At 57.5% G+C, this 17,022-nt stretch overlaps 1 protein-coding gene and 1 pseudogene across 1 annotated transcript; both read left to right on the top strand.

Moving 5' to 3' along the window:
- The first annotated feature begins 11 nt into the window (after window positions 1-11).
- Window positions 12-4,652, top strand: LOC147414848 (tubulin monoglycylase TTLL3-like). Its single transcript, XM_086470329.1, has 11 exons — window positions 12-162; window positions 307-480; window positions 1,908-1,990; window positions 2,132-2,256; window positions 2,342-2,460; window positions 2,562-2,669; window positions 2,945-3,113; window positions 3,185-3,333; window positions 3,409-3,655; window positions 3,735-4,170; window positions 4,263-4,652. Exons 1-11 carry the CDS (start codon window positions 12-14, stop codon window positions 4,650-4,652), a joined length of 2,151 nt encoding a protein of 716 aa, XP_086326455.1.
- Window positions 4,653-11,584: 6,932 nt separating this feature from the next.
- LOC147414847 (tubulin monoglycylase TTLL3-like) lies at window positions 11,585-16,753 on the top strand (annotated as a pseudogene).
- Window positions 16,754-17,022: the final 269 nt, after the last annotated feature.

Below are 17,022 nucleotides of genomic sequence, written 5' to 3'. Positions count from 1 at the left end.
CACAAGCGGCCATGGCGAGTTTTCAAGGGCAAATTTCGTATCATCTGCCATCACACCAGCTACTGAAATTTGCTCGACAAGTACCATTTGGTCAGAAAAACTTAAGCCAGCCAGAGCCTGTAAAAGGCCCCACTGTCTTTACAGATGGTTCAGGAAAAACAGGTAAAGCAGCAGTAGTATGGTATGAAAACAACAACTGGAACAACAAAGTAGTACATCAAAAAGGTTCTCCACAAGTAGTAGAGCTGCGTGCGATGGCTGTTGTTTTTTCTATTTTTACTTCTGTGAATATTGTAACTGATTCAGCATATGTAGCCAATGTGGTTACTCGATTGGATAAAGTGGCCTTGACTAAGTCAGACAATCAAATCTTATTTGAGGTGCTTTTGGAACTCTGGAAGAGCATTCAACAACGAAAAGAACCTTATTTCGTTATGCATGTTCGTAGTCAGACCACTTTACCCGGATTTTCTACAGAAGGTAATGCAAGAGCGGATGCTCTTGTTCCTGCCAGGGCTCTGAGAACTGTTCCTAACGTGAAGCGACAAGCTGTGTTGTCACATCAATTTTTTCATCAAGGTTTTTGAGCTTTACGACGGCAGTTGGGTTTGTCCCATACTAAGGCTCGTTCCATTGTAGCTGCCTGCCCTGATTGCCGGGGAACTCACACCCCAGTGTATTTTGGTACTAATCCCAGAGGTAGGCAAGCCTTGCAGATTTGGCAAACTGATGTTACTCATATTAATGAGTTTGGCCGACAGAAGTATGTTCATGTTTCCATTGATACTTATCCTCACGCTTTGGTAGCAACAGCACATAACGGAGAAACCGGGAAAGATGTGATTCGACATTTCCAGAGGGCTTTTTCTATGCTTGGGGTGCCACGCCAAATTAAAACGGACAACGGCCCAGCGTATCCTTCACAGAAAGTTCAGACATTTTTTAGTTTATGGGGTGGTACTCATGTTACAGGCATTCGCCGTTCCCCAACAGGACAAGCCATTGTTGAGCGTGCACATGGCACATTGAAGCGGCAGCTTCAAAGACAAAAAGGGGGAATGATTGGGGAACCGCCTCAGGCATGTTTAGAAAAAGCAGTTTATGTGCTTAACTTTCTTCATTATGGGGACAGTTCTTCTCTACCTCCTCTTTTTCTACATTTTTCTTCTCTTTTTTCAAAACAGGATTTGCAAAAGTGCATATCAAAGATTTAGTTCCTGGCCAGTGCAGTGGACCATGTGTGCTAACAACCTGGGGCAGGGGTTATGCTTGTGTCTCCACAGATCACGGCCCTCACTGGGTTCCTGCTCGGTGTGTTCGGCCTGTGCTGGAACCTGCATCAGGGTGAAGAATGGGTAGTTTCACGACCCAAGCAGAATATCTGGGTAACTTTAGCAAACGTGATGCATCAAGAAGCTTTGTGCCTTTCTACTGCGAACTCTGAAAATCCATTCTCCACGTGTTTGGTTGGGTTGCCATAAGACAACTGACCATTCAGAACTTGTTTTCAAAGGCATAGAGCAGCTAAAAATGGGACTAAGCGTTTGACAGAGGATGATGGCTTAGACTGACTGACAAGGACGTTTAAAGGGTGGGGGCTGTCTGGGTAGTTTATATCTTTGATTGAAACTGTGAGGGTAATAATCTCGGTAATTATGACCGTGCTTTTGATGTTGTTTGTCTTGTCAGTCATCTGCAGAGGGCCCTGCAGAAGACTGTTCATGCAATATTTCTTGCACAAAAACAAAAAGGGGGAATTGTCAGGGATAGCCTGCAGGTGGAAGAAGAGGAGGAGGAGGAAGAGGAGGAGGAGCAGCAAAGTGCTGGTGCTGAGCAGGGGGAGGCAGTGCTGGACCCAGCGCCAGAGTCAGCATGCTGTGGGGCACAGCCTTCCCTGGGGACCCCAGAGCCCCTGCGCTCTCCACGGCCACCTGAGGAGGAGGAGGAAGAGCTGTGCAACGAGGACCCCGATGGCATCGACGACCTCATGGTTAGCTGAGAGGGCCTGGGCTGAGCCCTGCCACAGACCCCAGCACCCTTCCCCTGGGGCCCACAAGCGTGGGGCCAGCCTGGGGCAGGGGGTGAGGGTGGGCTGGGGACTCCATGCCTCACCCTGGTGCCCCCTGCGCAGTCCTGCCTGGTGCGGAACCAAGTGCCATATTTCATGTGGATGAACCGCCGCGATGCCGTCGACTGCCGGCTGCTGCGGCAGGACCAGGTGGTGAACCACTACGCCCGGGTGGCTGCCTTCACTACCTAGGGGGGAGCCTGGAGCCCCCTGGGGCAGGGAGGGAACACGACAGGGGTGTGGGGGGCCAGCAGGACTGCCACCGTTCTCTAAACAGGAGGGGCTGTGCCTCAGCCTGCGAAACCTGCCCTGGTTTGACCAAGCCCACCCCGAGAGCTTCTTCCCCCGGTGCTACCGGCTGGGGGATGCGGACGAGCGGCAAGCCTTCATCGGTGAGCTCGGGGCCAGTGCCACCCTCTCCCCCGCTCTGGGCCGGTGCCCTTCTGCCCTCCCAGTGCTGGACCGCGTGGGGACGATGCCCCCCTCTTTGCAGAGGATTTCCGCCTGACAGCAGCCCGTAGCCTGCTCAAAGTGGCCCTGGAGAGGGCTGGGGACATGCCAGCAGGGACGGAGCAGCACCCAAAATCTGTCGAGGGGCCAGGTGACTGTGGGGAGCTGGGCCTAGCGGGGTGACAATAAGGAGTTGAGGGTCAGAGACACGTCCGGGGGCTGAGCTTGCGGGCTGAGCCTCTGCTCGGGACTGTGGCTTGGGACCCCCCACATTCCCTCCCGCCAGCCCACCTTATGGGTGCTCTTGCCCTCTGCCCATCCCTGCGCACCCGCAGCCACCCGTTGCAGAGGGAGGCTCTGCCGTGACCCCAAGGGTGGCACAGCAGGTCCCCAGAAGCCATGTCCCTCACCCCATGCCATCCGCAGCGGGGCTGGGGGCCCCTCTGCCCCCCCAGCTGGTGGAGGAGGCCCTGCAGGTCTGCGAGCAGCACCTGGGCAGCCTGAGGCACGAGGACATCGATGGGGACCCCCCGTCCGCCTGTATGACGGGCACCGCCTGGGAACGCTTCCTGCGGGGCTACTACAGCGTGGTGCAGTGAGTGCCGGGTGGGATGGGGGGGACGCGGCTGTGGGGCTGCTGCTGAGTCCCGCCATGTCCCCCTGCAGCCAGGGGGCTGGGCTGGCGCTGAGTGGGGCGCAGCAGGAGCAGTGCCGGGCCCTGCTGCGGTGCCTGGGAGAGCGGTTGCCCCAGCTCGACATGGAGGGTGACCACAACGTCTGGATCCTCAAGCCCGGTGCCAAATCCCGTGGCAGGGGTAAGAAAGGCTGGGGGAAGCGGGGGCGCAGGCTCCCCGCCGAGGAGGTGTCCCACTGTCGCTGTGTCCCCCCAGGCATCGTCTGCACGGCGCAGCTGGAGGAGGTGCTGCGGTTGGCGGGGGGCTGCACGGCACCCTCGGCGCAGGCCAACAAGTGCGTGGTGCAGAAGTACGTGGAGTGGCCGCTGCTCATCTTCGGCACCAAATTCGATGTCCGGCAATGGTTCTTGGTGACTGACTGGAAACCACTGACCGTCTGGTTCTACCGAGAGAGTTACCTGCGCTTCTGCTCCTGCCCCTTCTCCCTCCGCCGCCTGGACCCGTGAGTGCCCCCTACCCTGGCACCCCCCACCCCGACACCCCGGCACCCTACTGACCCAGCCCCGCTCTCCCTGCCCCAGCACCCGGCACCTCTGCAACGTCTCCATCCAGAAACAGTACAGGCCAGCACGGGGCCGGCACCCCCAGCTGCCCCCCGACCAGATCTGGTCCAGCCGGCAGCTCCAGGCGTACCTGGCACAGGTGGGGCGGGCGGATGCCTGGCACCAGGTGATGGTGCCCGGCATGAAGGCGGCGGTGTTGGGCGCCCTGCGCAGCGCCCAGGACTTGGTGAGGTCCCGCAAGGGCAGCTTCGAGCTCTACGGGGCCGACTTTATCTTCGGGGAGGATTGCCAGCCCTGGCTGCTGGAGATCAACACCAGCCCCACCATGGAGCCCTCCTCGGCGGTGACAAGCCGGCTCTGCGCCAGAGTCCAGCGGGACACGCTGCGTGTGGTCATGGACCACAGGGACGACCCCACCTGCCCCACCGGTGCCTTCGAGCTCATCTACAAGGAGGTGTGCTGGGGGGGCTGGGGGGGCTGGGGGGGGGGGGGGCAGGCAGTCCCCAGGCACCCTGAGCACTCACTGCCCACCGTGTCCCCCCACAGGCAGCCATGCCCATGCCTCCGTACTTGGGGCTGAAGCTGATGGTGGAAGGCCGCTCCCTGACGAAGCCCCCGCCGGCACAACACGAACCCCAGGGCCAGCCCCGTGTCGCTGTCCCCAGTGCCCCCCAGCCCTCGGTGGCCACCGAGGTCCTCCAGCTGGGAGAAGTGCGGGGCAAGCTGGCTCCTCTGGAGCGACGGGGCCGCTGCTGCCCCCCCAGCTCTACCCACCCTCCATCACTGCAGCCCCCGGGGGGCTGCGCCAGGAGCCAGAGGCTGCCGCAGCTCAGCCGCCCGCAGGGGCAGCCCCAGGCAGCTCTGCCCCCACTCGGTGTCTGTCCCCCGGCCAGGGCACCTGTCCCGCCACCCCGGGGAGCCCCTGGGGGCCCTTAGGGATCTGCAGGACGGCATCCCTCCTCCTCTCCTGCCAGGGTGCTGCGCGTACCCAGGCTGGCACCCAATGCTGGGACCCTGGGCACTGCTGTGGGGAGGGGGCACACAGCAGCTCCCAGGGGGATACAGAAGAGCTGTGGCACTGAAGGACACCCAGGAGGGAACAGCACCCTGCCCGTCCTAGCTGGGCTGACACAGCGGCACCCAGCTCCCCCTCACCCCAGCCAGACCCAATTGCTGGGTGGGGGCACCCAGCTTACCCGCCGCAGGAGGTACAAAACACAGGTGTGATGGGAAGCCTGGGTGTCCTTCTGTGTGCGGGACGGTGTGGGCATGGACAGGGCTGCACCCGGGACAGGGCTGCGGGCAGCAAGCGGGGCAGCTCCTTGGCTGGGGGCAGAGCGGGCAGGAAAAGCCGCCTCCGCTCCTGCCTGCCTGCAGTCAAGCCCTGCCAGACAGAGCCAGGGCAGCAGCGATGCCACCATGCCACGGCACTGGGAACCAGGCCGGTCATGGGGGTGGTGGCAGGGCTGCTGTCACCGGCTCTGCTCGGGACAGGGCGGTTGGTACCCCAGCAATGCCGCAGGGACAGCGACGAGGGACGTGTCTCGTGTGCCAAGAAAAGAAACGGGCGCTGAGCGACCCCAGCAGCAGGTGGGGGATTTAATGGGGTGGCAGAGGGGAGCGGGTTGGGGTGGGGGTCCCCCCATGGGTGCTAGGGCTCCTGGCGCCCGGGCAGCCCCAGGCGGTGCAGGGTGCGCAGGAAGGGGGCAGGCAGGGGGGCGCAGAGCGGTCCCTGGGGCAGCACCAGCTCCTGCAGGTGGAGATGGAGCGGGAGGCGTCGGAGCTGCTGCGGGGAGAGCCCCAGCCGGCACCGCAGCTCCTCGTCCAGCACCTGCAACGGGGCAGGGGGCAGCTCAGCGGGGTCCCACGTGGAGCCACCCCCACCCATCCTGGCCACGTACCTGTGTGCGGGTCGGGGCGGCCTCGGGGGGCAGGAGGAAGGGCACCCCCAGCACCCTGCCCACGTGGGACGAGTGCTCGTGGTCACCCAGGGCCGGGCACAGCAGCAGCGTCAGGTGCAGCGGGAGCTGCTCCGGGAAGGCTGCGGAGGCACGGGTGGGGTGTGGGTCCGTGCCGGTGCGGGGAGCACGGGGTGGGTGGGGGTGCTGAGGGGCCACTCACCTGTCCTGGGCAGGAGCTGGAGGAGGGCACAGCCCCCCGCGGTAAGGGAAGGGGTTAAGGAAATCTTGGTGAAATTATTGTTGCTTAATGGTGATCTAGATTGCTGTGTAACCCAAAGAGTCGAGCTAATGGATACTGACTGGTGTACAAACTCGTTGAAGCAAGGAATGTTGTGGCCCCTTACAAAAAACAATTCCTGATAAACTCACAGAAGCATGAGGATTTATGGCTCCACACAAGGACAGTTCCGGATAAGAACCTGGGGAATGCGTCTAGAATCAACTAAAACCAACCCTACACTTTGGGCAAGAGCCAAGGAGCAACTGAGCCTGCGCAAGAACAAGGGGTTCCTAGCGGTGGCGAAAAGGAGCCGTCAGCCTTCAAGGGCTTACTAGCGGTGACGAAGAGGAGCCATCAGCCTTCATCTCCACGACCTCCGACGACCACCACAAGGAGGCCCTGCGCAAGCGCAGTTAGGAGGAGTTTATGGAAATGACCTTTTGGAACTAGTTTTAATGCGAAGCGGGGATAGGTTATGCATATGTATAGGCGTATTGGGAAACCTTGTGTATGTGTAACATCTGACCGTATAAATCAGAGACAAGCTGCCGCGTTGGGGCGCGCACGACTTTGGTGGGGCTACCCCCGTGCTGCCCAGCGCTGAATCAACATACCTACTTTGCAATCTCACAGATTGTGGAGCGCGTTTTCCGCACGTCAGTTTTTGGCGAGCCAGGTGGGAGACTCTCTGCTCGGCTGCGGGATCGACTGGGGAGCGGACGCCCCTGGGCGCGCCCCGAGTACGTTCCTCGGAGGAGCCTCCGCTGCCAGCCGCTCACCGCGGGAGCAGAGACCAACCTCCTGAAGCCGCGGATCAAACGGTACGTTTTGGGAGAGGGGCCTGTAAGTCGTACGCGTGGCCGGGGCAGCTGGTAAATCGCGCAGAGACGTCTGGCGTGCAGCATAGTCCCCGTATGGGAGGAGGGTACCCTGCATGGTAACGGGGGGATTTGCTGACCGACGGGGCGGCCGCTAGCCATCTTGGGGGTAGATCGAGCAAATCCGAGGTTGCCGCTGCATCCCAGTATTGGGAGCCAGGACGGACCTGCTAATGATTGGTGTATAAGAAGCAGGAGAAGGGTAAGCGGCCTCACACGATCGTGTTCTCTTTCAAATATTTGCAGCTGCTAGAAGTGTGTTAACTGGGAAGCTTAAATAAATAAGCTTAAACCCTACAATCTTGCCAGGGGATATTGGTTATGACTCTTATCCAGGGAAGTCGGTTTGCCCGTGCCCTGGATGAGTAGGTGGACTCCATTACCTGGCAACAAAAGGGGAGGTAATTGTATGATGTGCCCGGGCATCGTCATGATTTGTTAAAAGGTATATATGTGAAAGTATTTGTGTTAACATAGATGTTCGTCTGATTTGTGAATGTCTTTATATGTTAGTGAAAGAACAGGGAGAAGGGAGTCACTCCTCCGGTGGTTTGGGCTCGCACCGTGGGAATATTTAAACGAAGGGGAGATGAAAAATTCTATTTAAAAAGGGCATATGTGACTCTCGCAGGGCGGAGAGTAGCCTTGGACTGGGAACAGCCTCCAGACATCTCTTTAAATCCCAGTCTTGGTGGATAAAAAGGGGTGACTCCCTGCTATGTATGTGGGCTTGCTGCTAGACTATTTAATAATTGGCACCAGGCTTGGGTTTTGTTGAAGTGTAAATATTGTGCAAGGAGGTGGTATTGTACATTTGGTAGACGGAAAGCAGAGTGCCCTAAGTGCTTTCCCCAAACTCCACACCTTTATGATTGGGAAAGAGCTCATCAAGAAGCCGAAGTAGTGAAGCTGGTGTGTGGAAAGAAAAATTTAATCCCGGAAATTTGGGACGTGTGGGAGGGGGACTGGGAGAAAACCATAGGGGTTTGTCAGAAACTATTTGCGTGGAAGCTTAACAAAAGGGTAGCAAAAGCTAAAATAAAAGGTCAACAGAAGAAGTTATAAAAATGGGAAACACTCCAGGAGGTATTTTGAAGCAAAGTCCCTTAAGCTGTGTGCTTGCTCATTGGAAAGACATTGTTGGGACTGGAGGAACAGAAAGTAAAAAGACCCTTATCAAGTATTGTCATCAATGGTGGCCACTGTATAAGTTAGAAGGCGAAGCTAAGTGGCCGCTTAATGGGTCTACAGATTATAACGCTCTCTTACAATTAATGCTATTTTTAAGGAGAGAAGGAAAGTGGGATGAAGTTTCATATGCAGACATGTTTTTTCACCCTCTGAAAGCATCCGGAGTGACAAAGGGACTGTGGAATGGCACCACCACAGGACCCCATGGTACTCGCACTCGAGCGAGAAAATAACAAAGAACTTAGAGGTAAACTGAGGCGGTGTTGCTCAGCGTGTAGTATTGGGCAAAGGTGTACTAAAATAAATAAAATTCGCCAGGCACCAGAACAAGTTCTAACTGATTTGCTTAAGCCTCCCCCTCGATCACAGGAACGGGATGCGGACTCGGACGGGAAACAAGGTCCTTCCGAGTCACCATCTGAATTCTTGGATCAACGAAGGGACGTAATGCGCCGCAACACACCGCTGGATCCTGGGTCGGAGGATTACCTGACCGCCAATGGAAAATTTGTGGTGCACGTTGATTGTAAATCTGATATTACATGCTTGTGCCTGGGAAAACCGCTTTGTATTGCGAGGCTGTGTTTAACCTTACTAATTGTTGGATTTGTGGAGGTCCATTGGGGTTCGAAGACTGGCCGTGGGTAGCACAACCAGTGCAACCAAAGTGGGGGGTTAGGAGTGGCCCCCTGAGAGAACCATACGACATTATGGCCCAGCTACTTGGAACCCCAATGAACTGATATCGGGAGCCAGAGAACCGATCTATAATCTTAACCGCATCATCCGCTTACAGGCAATATTAGAAATCATAACCAATCAGACAGCTGATGCTTTGGATTTGGTAGCTGACCAATCTACCCAAATGAGAAATGCCATTTTTCAACGTCGCATAGTTTTGGATTATCTGCTAGCCGAAGAAGGAGTTTGTGGGGAATTAAACGAGTCAAATGGTTGTCTGCAAATCGATGATAATGGGCAAGCGGTAAAAAAGATCACCCAGGAGCTGAGAAGATTAGCCCATGTACCTGTGCAAAAGTGGAAAGGATGGGATTTTGATCTGTTCTCTTGGTTACCTGGAGGATCGTGGGTGAAGCGTTTGATGGTTGTACTTCTGTGTGGCTTTATGACGCTGTTAACCTTACCCCGTTTGATTCCGTGTCCGATACAAATAATAACACGAACCACTAACGGCATGCATGTAGCTATAGAAGAACACGGACCAGTCAAAACCCAGCGACTCATTACCAAACCAATGGCCGATGTTGCGCGAGCACAATTGGTGACCCCGACGTGATCACGATTAAGGAGGCTGGATCGCACATCGGAGGCAGGCAAGGGGCCGGTCAAGGGGGAGAAGATGAACTTCTCCGGGCGTCCGAGAGACAGGAAGTGTGCACACGAATCACCTGAGGAATTGCAGGTGGGTGACCGGGAAGAATGGGAATCCCTCTAAGTAAAGAGGAAGAAAAAGTTCGGGAAATACTACTACTTATACTCTCTAAGAGAGATGTGAAGATTGATAAACAAACTGTGACTAAATTGTTGCACTGGGGACAAAGATGGGGATTTTTCAAAACCCTGAACAATGTCTTTGAATCCGGAATATGGGCCGATATGGGTCAGGACTTGTGGGACTCGGTCAGTGCTGGCTCGAAGGAAGCAGCTAATCTCGCTCCCATCTGGAGACAGATTAAGACAGTTTTGGAGGATATTAAAACAGAAAAATGAGTAGTGCTTTCGGCGCAGCAGGCTTTGGCCCCAGAAGCCGAGGCTCCTAACGAGTTGCGAGCGTATCCTGTGGACACCCGACGATTTTTCAGGGGGGAGGATTATGAAATAATTCCTACTGCACCGCCTTGACCGTCCGCGCCTGCACCGCCTTGACCGTCCGCGCCGCCGCCAGACGACTCCCCAGTGGAGAATGCACCGATGGAAACAGAGCCTGAGGAGTTTAAGCCACAACCGATACGAGAGGAGCCTGAATCGTCTTCTCCTGCTTCTCCGACTAACCATGAGCTACATGAGGAGTTATTATGGCAGAAGGAACAACTAAAGCATATAATGCAGACTGTGCAACAATTACGTTATGAACACTTCAATATGGTTAATTGGGCGCGATGCGTTGTCGCAATGGGGCATTCAAATCTCCAATGAGGGTTTTGTGGGGTGGCCATTAAGGGACGACCAATCCTGAAATTACCATGGGTGTCTAAAGAGCCAGTCTGGATTGATCAATGGCCGCTATCGGATGAAAAGCTCACCCATGTGGAAGAATTACATGGAGAAGGAATCAAATTCAGAAGAAGACCCTGGCGGTTCGACACCATTGGTCGTCATTGACGAAGCCATCTACATGCCCTGAACATAAAGGACAGTGTTGACCTTGGGTATTGGTTGCACGTGGGCTGTGTGGGGTAGAGCGTGGAAGTCATATCGAGGTTCCAGTATTATGGTCGGTGTGGCGTTGGCAGTGGGAAAAGGTAAAAAAGGAAAGATGGCTTGTTTGGAAGCATAGGCAGGAGCAGGAACAGAAGATAAAACAACGAAAACGTGAGAAGCAACAACAGGTCTATCAAAGACGAGGATCTTAAAGTTTGTAATATGGAGCATTTTAGGAGTAGTTGGTAGCTCAGCCATTCATCAGATTAATGCCAGGCGTACTTGTCTGGCTGGCGCACGTACGGAAGGAGCTATCCCCCGTGCTGCCTGGTGCCGCAATAAAGAATACCTGCTTAATAACACTGAGTTGTTATTGAGTTTTCTCAGATTCAGTTGACAACCCAGATGCGACAATCTCTGTCCGGCTGCAGAAGCCGCTGAGGACAGGGACTCCCTAGGCGTGCCCCGGGACCTTTTCTCGGAGGGATTCCCTGACTCATCTGGCTCGCTGCAGGGGCAGACAAGGACCATCTACGGAAAAAGGTATTCTTTCTGGTTCTGGTTCAGGTATACCCTCTGGAAGGTGCCCGTAAAATGTAGGAGATATCCTACGATGGGCACTGTACATCTGGCAAGATAATACATAGCACTTGATCTGGAACGTACTCTGGTCTGGTTCTGTAATTTGCTCAGTGCTCGCACTGTGAACCGGGTCGGCATTGATGTTAACATGTACTTTGATCACTGACATTGATATTTGACTGCCTGAATTGGAGCTTGTCTGATACATGTACGATACTGGATTTTAGTCTGCTTAATGCTATAGTTGCTGTTGTAGTAATCATAGTTGCAAGTGTCCTCTTATGTCCTTTGTGTGAATGGTGTAAAGGAGCTCCTTGTGTGACACTTTAAAAATCGGTTATCTGTATTTGAATGTGTGAGTGAGTGAGACGCAGTGTTACTGTGAAGCAAGTGTGGAGTCCCGATCCACGGTTCCATAACCCTACAAGGGGCCTGGCCAAAGACGGGCAAAGCAACTGGGAACTGTTCCAAGGGTATATCTGTGAAACAGCAGACAATCAACATGGTGGGACAAAATATGGGGCAAATGGGGAATAAATCTTCCGGGTTGGCTTAAAGGGTTACTGGTGCGAACGCTTGTTTTCTTAATCGTTGTACTTTTAATATTATCATTAATACCTGTGATTCTAAGCTGTGTAGGAAAAGCGCTCGAGCATGCCGTAGCTTTTGTATTTGCTTTACAAACAAAAGAATTGGGAATTGTAGGAGAGTATCTAGCAGAGAGAGCGAGCATATCTAATATGGACATAGAGGAAATAAGGGGTGAATAGTAGGTACTAACAGACACTGTCTCATAGAACTTGTAACCAGTCGCGTAAGTAAGGTAACTGCATGCTGGGCGGGTGGACAAAGCGAGATAGCCAACCTGAAAATGCATGATCACATGTACGGGAATAAAAGAGGATATAAGACGCAGCCAAATGTTCAATAAACAACTTTTGCTTGAAACCATATTGGTTGGTAGGCAGAGTCCGTCCTTGCGCGAGCACACGAAACTTCAGGGCGTGTTCCTGGCTTTTGCAGTCCTGGACGAGGGGGAGGGCAAGACGGTCTTCTTCTAGTCCAATTTTTAGTCACACATTCGTATATTGGGATGATGATCACCATCACGAGCGCCAACAGGAAGTAGCCCAACAGCAGGCCAGGGCACAGGGGATCATCCCCGATTCCCATTTCTCCAGCGGGATGGGTGAGTCAATCTGTGGCCTGGGTCCAGGCCGATGGCTCAACCGAGGCTAAGTGCGTAGTGAGCAAAAGTACCCTCTCACCCCTCCCTCACCTCCTAGAACGCAGGCGTAGGTCCTGGTCGTACATTTGGTTTTGCCATCCGGGTATAACAGAACTTTCGAGAGCCCCTAACAACACAGTTAAGTTGTTTAAATCCGGGATAGGAGCGCACAGGCCCAAATGGCACATGTGCTCTGGACAGGAAGGGGCGGAAGCCAACCCCAACCCTGGCAGACAGCAGACCGCGTGGCCATCGAAACCCAACATCAACCACATGAGGCTCAGCGGGTTGGTGAATGCGGTGCCGGGGACCCCCGGCTTGGTCAGGCAGAGGCAGGCAGGTAGGTGCCTTCTCCCCCTCCCTGCCCACCCCACGGGGCTGGGGACGTGAGGCCAGCAGCTCAGCTGGGGCTGTGCTCACAGGGCAGGCAGCGCCCGCCACCACTGACCACCATGGCTGCCGCCACCCCTTGCGCGACCCTGAGAGGTTCAAGAGGGCCGAGCTGCACATGGAGAGGGCCATCAAGGTGAGGGGCCTGATGTCCCACCCCCCAGCACGCCTTGTACTTGCATTTAGTGCATCTGTGGCTCGGGGCTGAGAGCTGAGCTGGGGGGGGACCGGGGTGGGGCAGGCTGAGCTCTCGGGTACCTCCCCAGGAGAAGATCTTCTTGGTGCTGGGCTCCTACCCCATCATCCACAGCCTGCTGCGGGCCCGGGGCTGGGTGGAGAGGAAGCTCCCTGGTGTGGGCAGCAAGCCGGAGCAGCAGCATGGCAGGCAGGAGAAGCAGCTGCAGGTGGAGGAAGAGGAGGAGGAGCAGCAAAGTGCTGGTGCTGAGCAGGGGGAGGCAGTGCTGGACCCAGCGCCAGAGTCAGCATGCTGTGGGGCACAGCCTTCCCTGGGGACCCCAGAGCCCCTGCGCTCTCCACGGCCACCTGAGGAGGAGGAGGAAGAGCTGTGCGACGAGGACCCCGATGGCATCCACGACCTCATGGTTAGCTGAGAGGGCCTGGGCTGAGCCCTGCCACAGACCCCAGCACCCTTCCCCTGGGGCCCACAAGCGTGGGGCCAGCCTGGGGCAGGGGGTGAGGGTGGGCTGGGGACTCCATGCCTCACCCTGGTGCCCCCTGCGCAGTCCTGCCTGGTGCGGAACCAAGTGCCATATTTCATGTGGATGAACCGCCGCGATGCCGTCGACTGCCGGCTGCTGCGGCAGGACCAGGTGGTGAACCACTACGCCCGGGTGGCTGCCTTCACTACCTAGGGGGGAGCCTGGAGCCCCCTGGGGCAGGGAGGGAACACGACAGGGGTGTGGGGGGCCAGCAGGACTGCCACCGTTCTCTAAACAGGAGGGGCTGTGCCTCAGCCTGCGAAACCTGCCCTGGTTTGATCAAGACCACCCCGAGAGCTTCCTTCCCCGGTGCTACCGGCTGGGGGATGCGGACGAGCGGCAAGCCTTCATCGGTGAGCTCGGGGCCAGTGCCACCCTCTCCCACCCCCCGGGCCGGTGCCCTTCTGCCCTCCCAGTGCCGGACTGCGTGGGGACGATGCCCCCCTCTTTGCAGACAGCAGCTCGTAGTCTGCTCAAAGTGGCCCTGGAGAGGGCTGGGGACATGCCAGCAGGGACGGAGCAGCACCCAAAATCTGTTGAGGGGCCAGGTGATCGTGGGGAGCTGGGCCTGGTGGGGGGACAATAAGGAGTTGAGGGTCAGAGACACGTCCAGGGGCTGAGCTTGCGGGCTGAGCCTCTGCTCGGGACTGTGGCTTAGGACCCCCCACATTCCCTCCTGCCAGCCCACCTTACGGGTGCTCTTGCCCTCTGCCCATCCCTGCGCACCCGCAGCCACCCGTTGCAGAGGGAGACTCTGCCGTGACCCCAAGGGTGGCACAGCAGGTCCCCAGAAGCCATGTCCCTCACCCCACACCATCCGCAGCGGGGCTGGGGGCCCCTCTGCCCCCCCAGCTGGTGGAGGAGGCCCTGCAGGTCTGCAAGCAGCACCTGGGCAGCCTGAGGCACGAGGACATCGATGGGGACCCCCCGTCCCCCCGTATGACGAGCACTGCCTGGCACTGCTTCCTGCGGGGCTACTACAGCGTGGTGCAGTGAGTGCCGGGTGGGATGGGGGGGACGCGGCTGTGGGGCTGCTGCTGAGTCCCGCCATATCCCCCTGCAGCCAGGGGGCTGGGCTGGCGCTGAGCGGGGCGCAGCAGGAGCAGTGCCGGGCCCTGCTGCGGTGCCTGGGAGAGCGGTTGCCCCAGCTCGACATGGAGAGTGACCACAACGTCTGGATCCTCAAGCCCGGTGCCAAATCCCGTGGCAGGGGTAAGAAAGGCTGGGGGAAGCAGGGGCACAGGCTCCCCGCCGAGGAGGTGTCCCACTGTCGCTGTGTCCCCCCAGGCATCATCTGCATGGTGCAGCTGGAGGAGGTGCTGTGGTTGGCGGGGGGCTGCACGGCACCCTCGGCGGAGGCCAACAACTGGGTGGTGCAGAAGTACGTGGAGCGGCCGCTGCTCATCTTCGGCACCAAATTCGGCGTCTGGCAATGGTTCCTGATGACTGACAGGAACCCCTTGACCGTCTGGTTCTACCGAGAGAGTTACCTGCGCTTCTGCTCCTGCCCCTTCTCCCTCTGTCGCCTAGACCCGTGAGTGCCCCCTACCCCGGCACCCCCCACCCCGACACCCCGGCACCCTACTGACCCAGCCCCGCTCTCCCTGCCCCAGCACCCGGCACCTCTGCAACGTCTCCATCCAGAAACAGTACAGGCCAGCACGGGGCCAGCACCCCCAGCTGCTCCCCGACCAGATCTGGTCCAGCCAGCAGCTCCAGGCGTACCTGGCACAGGTGGGGCGGGCGGATGCCTGGCACCAGGTGATGGTGCCCGGCATGAAGGTGGCGGTGTTGGGCGCCCTGCGCAGCGCCCAGGACTTGGTGAGGTCAACACCAGCCCCACCATGGAGCCCTCCTCGGCGGTGACAAGCCGGCTCTGCGCTAGAGTCCAGTGGGACACGCTGCGTGTGGTCATCGACCACAGGGACGACCCCACCTGCCCCACCAGTGCCTTCGAGCTCATCTACAAGGAGGTGTGCTGGGGGGGCTGGGGGGGCTGGGGGGGGGGGCGGGCAGGCAGTCCCCAGGCACCCTGAGCACTCACTGCCCACCGTGTCCCCCCACAGGCAGCCATGCCCATGCCTCCGTACTTGGGGCTGAAGCTGATGGTGGAAGGCCGCTCCATGACAAAGCCCCCGCCGGCACACCACCAACCCCAGGGCCAGCCCCGTGTCGCTGTCCCCAGTGCCCCCCAGCCCTTGGTGGCCACCAAGGTCCTCCAGCTGGGAGAAGTGCGGGGCAAGCTGGCTCCTCTGGAGCGATGGGGCCGCTGCTGCCCCCCCAGCTCTACCCACCCTCCATCACTGCAGCCCCCGGGGGGCTGCGCCAGGAGCCAGAGGCTGCTGCAGCTCAGCCGCCCGCAGGGGCAGCCCCAGGCAGCTCTGCCCCCACTTGGTGTCTGTCCTCCGGCCAGGGCACCCGTCCCGCCACCCCGGGGAGTCCCTGGGGGCCCTCAGGGATCTGCAGGATGGCATCCCTCCTCCTCTCCTGCCAGGGTGCTGCGCGTACCCAGGCTGGCACCCAATGCCGGGACCCTGGGCACTGCTGTGGGGAGGGGGCACACAGCAGCTCCCAGGGGGATGCAGAAGAGCTGTGGCACTGAAGGACACCCAGGAGGGAACAGCACCCTGCCCGTCCTAGCTGGGCTGACACAGCGGCACCCAGCTCCCCCTCACCCCAGCCAGACCCAATTGCTGGGTGGGGGCACCCAGCTTACCCGCCGCAGGAGGTACAAAACACAGGTGTGATGGGAAGCCTGGGTGTCCTTCTGTGTGCGGGAGGGTGTGGGCACGGACAGGGCTGCACCGGGGACAGGGCTGCGGGCAGCAAGCGGGGCAGCTCCTTGGCTGGGGGCAGAGCGGGCAGGAAAAGCCGCCTCCGCTTGTCGGGGATAGCCTGACTGAGGAAGATGAAATTGGCCTTGACAGCATCCCAGTATACCCATGAGAAGATTAAAGAAGTGGATGAAGAATATTGTAAACAGGTTTGAGGAGGTGATAAGAGACCGAGCAAGAAGACACTAAACAAGTGAATCCCACAGTGCAGAAATTTGGCAAGAGAACAGTAGATGAAGTGGGAAATATATCAGGAGCTCCAGCCAAGCAGTATGTGAATAGCGGTGAATGGACAGAGGTATTGAGCGAATCATTTTAGCAGCCTTAGTTCATGAACTGCTGGACAGGTAACAAAGGTTATAAAAGGGTATGCTTTTTCTGCTGCGCCAGCTCAGCCATCTTGGCTTTTTGTAACTTAATAAAGGCTGCCTTTTCACATATATTCTTGTCGGTGTCGGTCCATACCGCGGAAAATGGTGACCCCGACGTGATCTTTGAAGTCGACTTCATTCCAGCACAGAGCAGAATCTGTCTGGGCTGCTGGATGGCTCGAATCTGGCACAGCGGAGAATCTGTGTGGGCTGCTGGACGGCTCGACTCCGGCACAGTGGAGAATCTGTCTGGGCTGCTGGACGGCTCGACTCCGGCATAGCAGAGAATCAGAGTGGGCTGCTAGACGGGTCCATTCCGGCACAGCGGAGAATCTGTCTGGGCTGCCGGACGGCTTGTCTCCGGCACAGCGGAGAATATGTCTGGGCTGCTAGACGGCTCAATTCTGGCACAGCGGAGAATCTGTCTATGCTGCTGGATGGCTCGATTCCGGCAGAGCGGAGAATCTGTGTGGGCTGCTGGATGGTTCATCTCCTGTGGAGACGGGAGTTTGGAGTATCCAGGAAAGACTCAATGTCAGTTATGCCAGGA

Source organism: Leptosomus discolor, chromosome 9, assembly GCF_034619465.1.
Source record: "Leptosomus discolor isolate bLepDis1 chromosome 9, bLepDis1.hap2, whole genome shotgun sequence".
In the NCBI taxonomy this organism is placed as follows: Eukaryota; Metazoa; Chordata; class Aves; order Leptosomiformes; family Leptosomidae; genus Leptosomus; species Leptosomus discolor.
Note: the sequence above shows the minus strand (reverse complement) of the source record. Positions and strands in the feature narration are given on the sequence as shown.

What these genes read in the sequence shown, in the direction of transcription:
- LOC147414848 (XM_086470329.1), top strand. Translation starts at nt 12, where the DNA reads ATGGCGAGTTTTCAAGGGCAAATTTCGTATCATCTGCCATCACACCAG. An exon ending in CGAGCGGCAAGCCTTCATCG is followed by an intron (nt 2,461 to 2,561) that starts GTGAGCTCGGGG and finishes CCCTCTTTGCAG; the next exon opens with AGGATTTCCGCCTGACAGCA. An exon ending in TGCCAAATCCCGTGGCAGGG is followed by an intron (nt 3,334 to 3,408) that starts GTAAGAAAGGCT and finishes GTGTCCCCCCAG; the next exon opens with GCATCGTCTGCACGGCGCAG.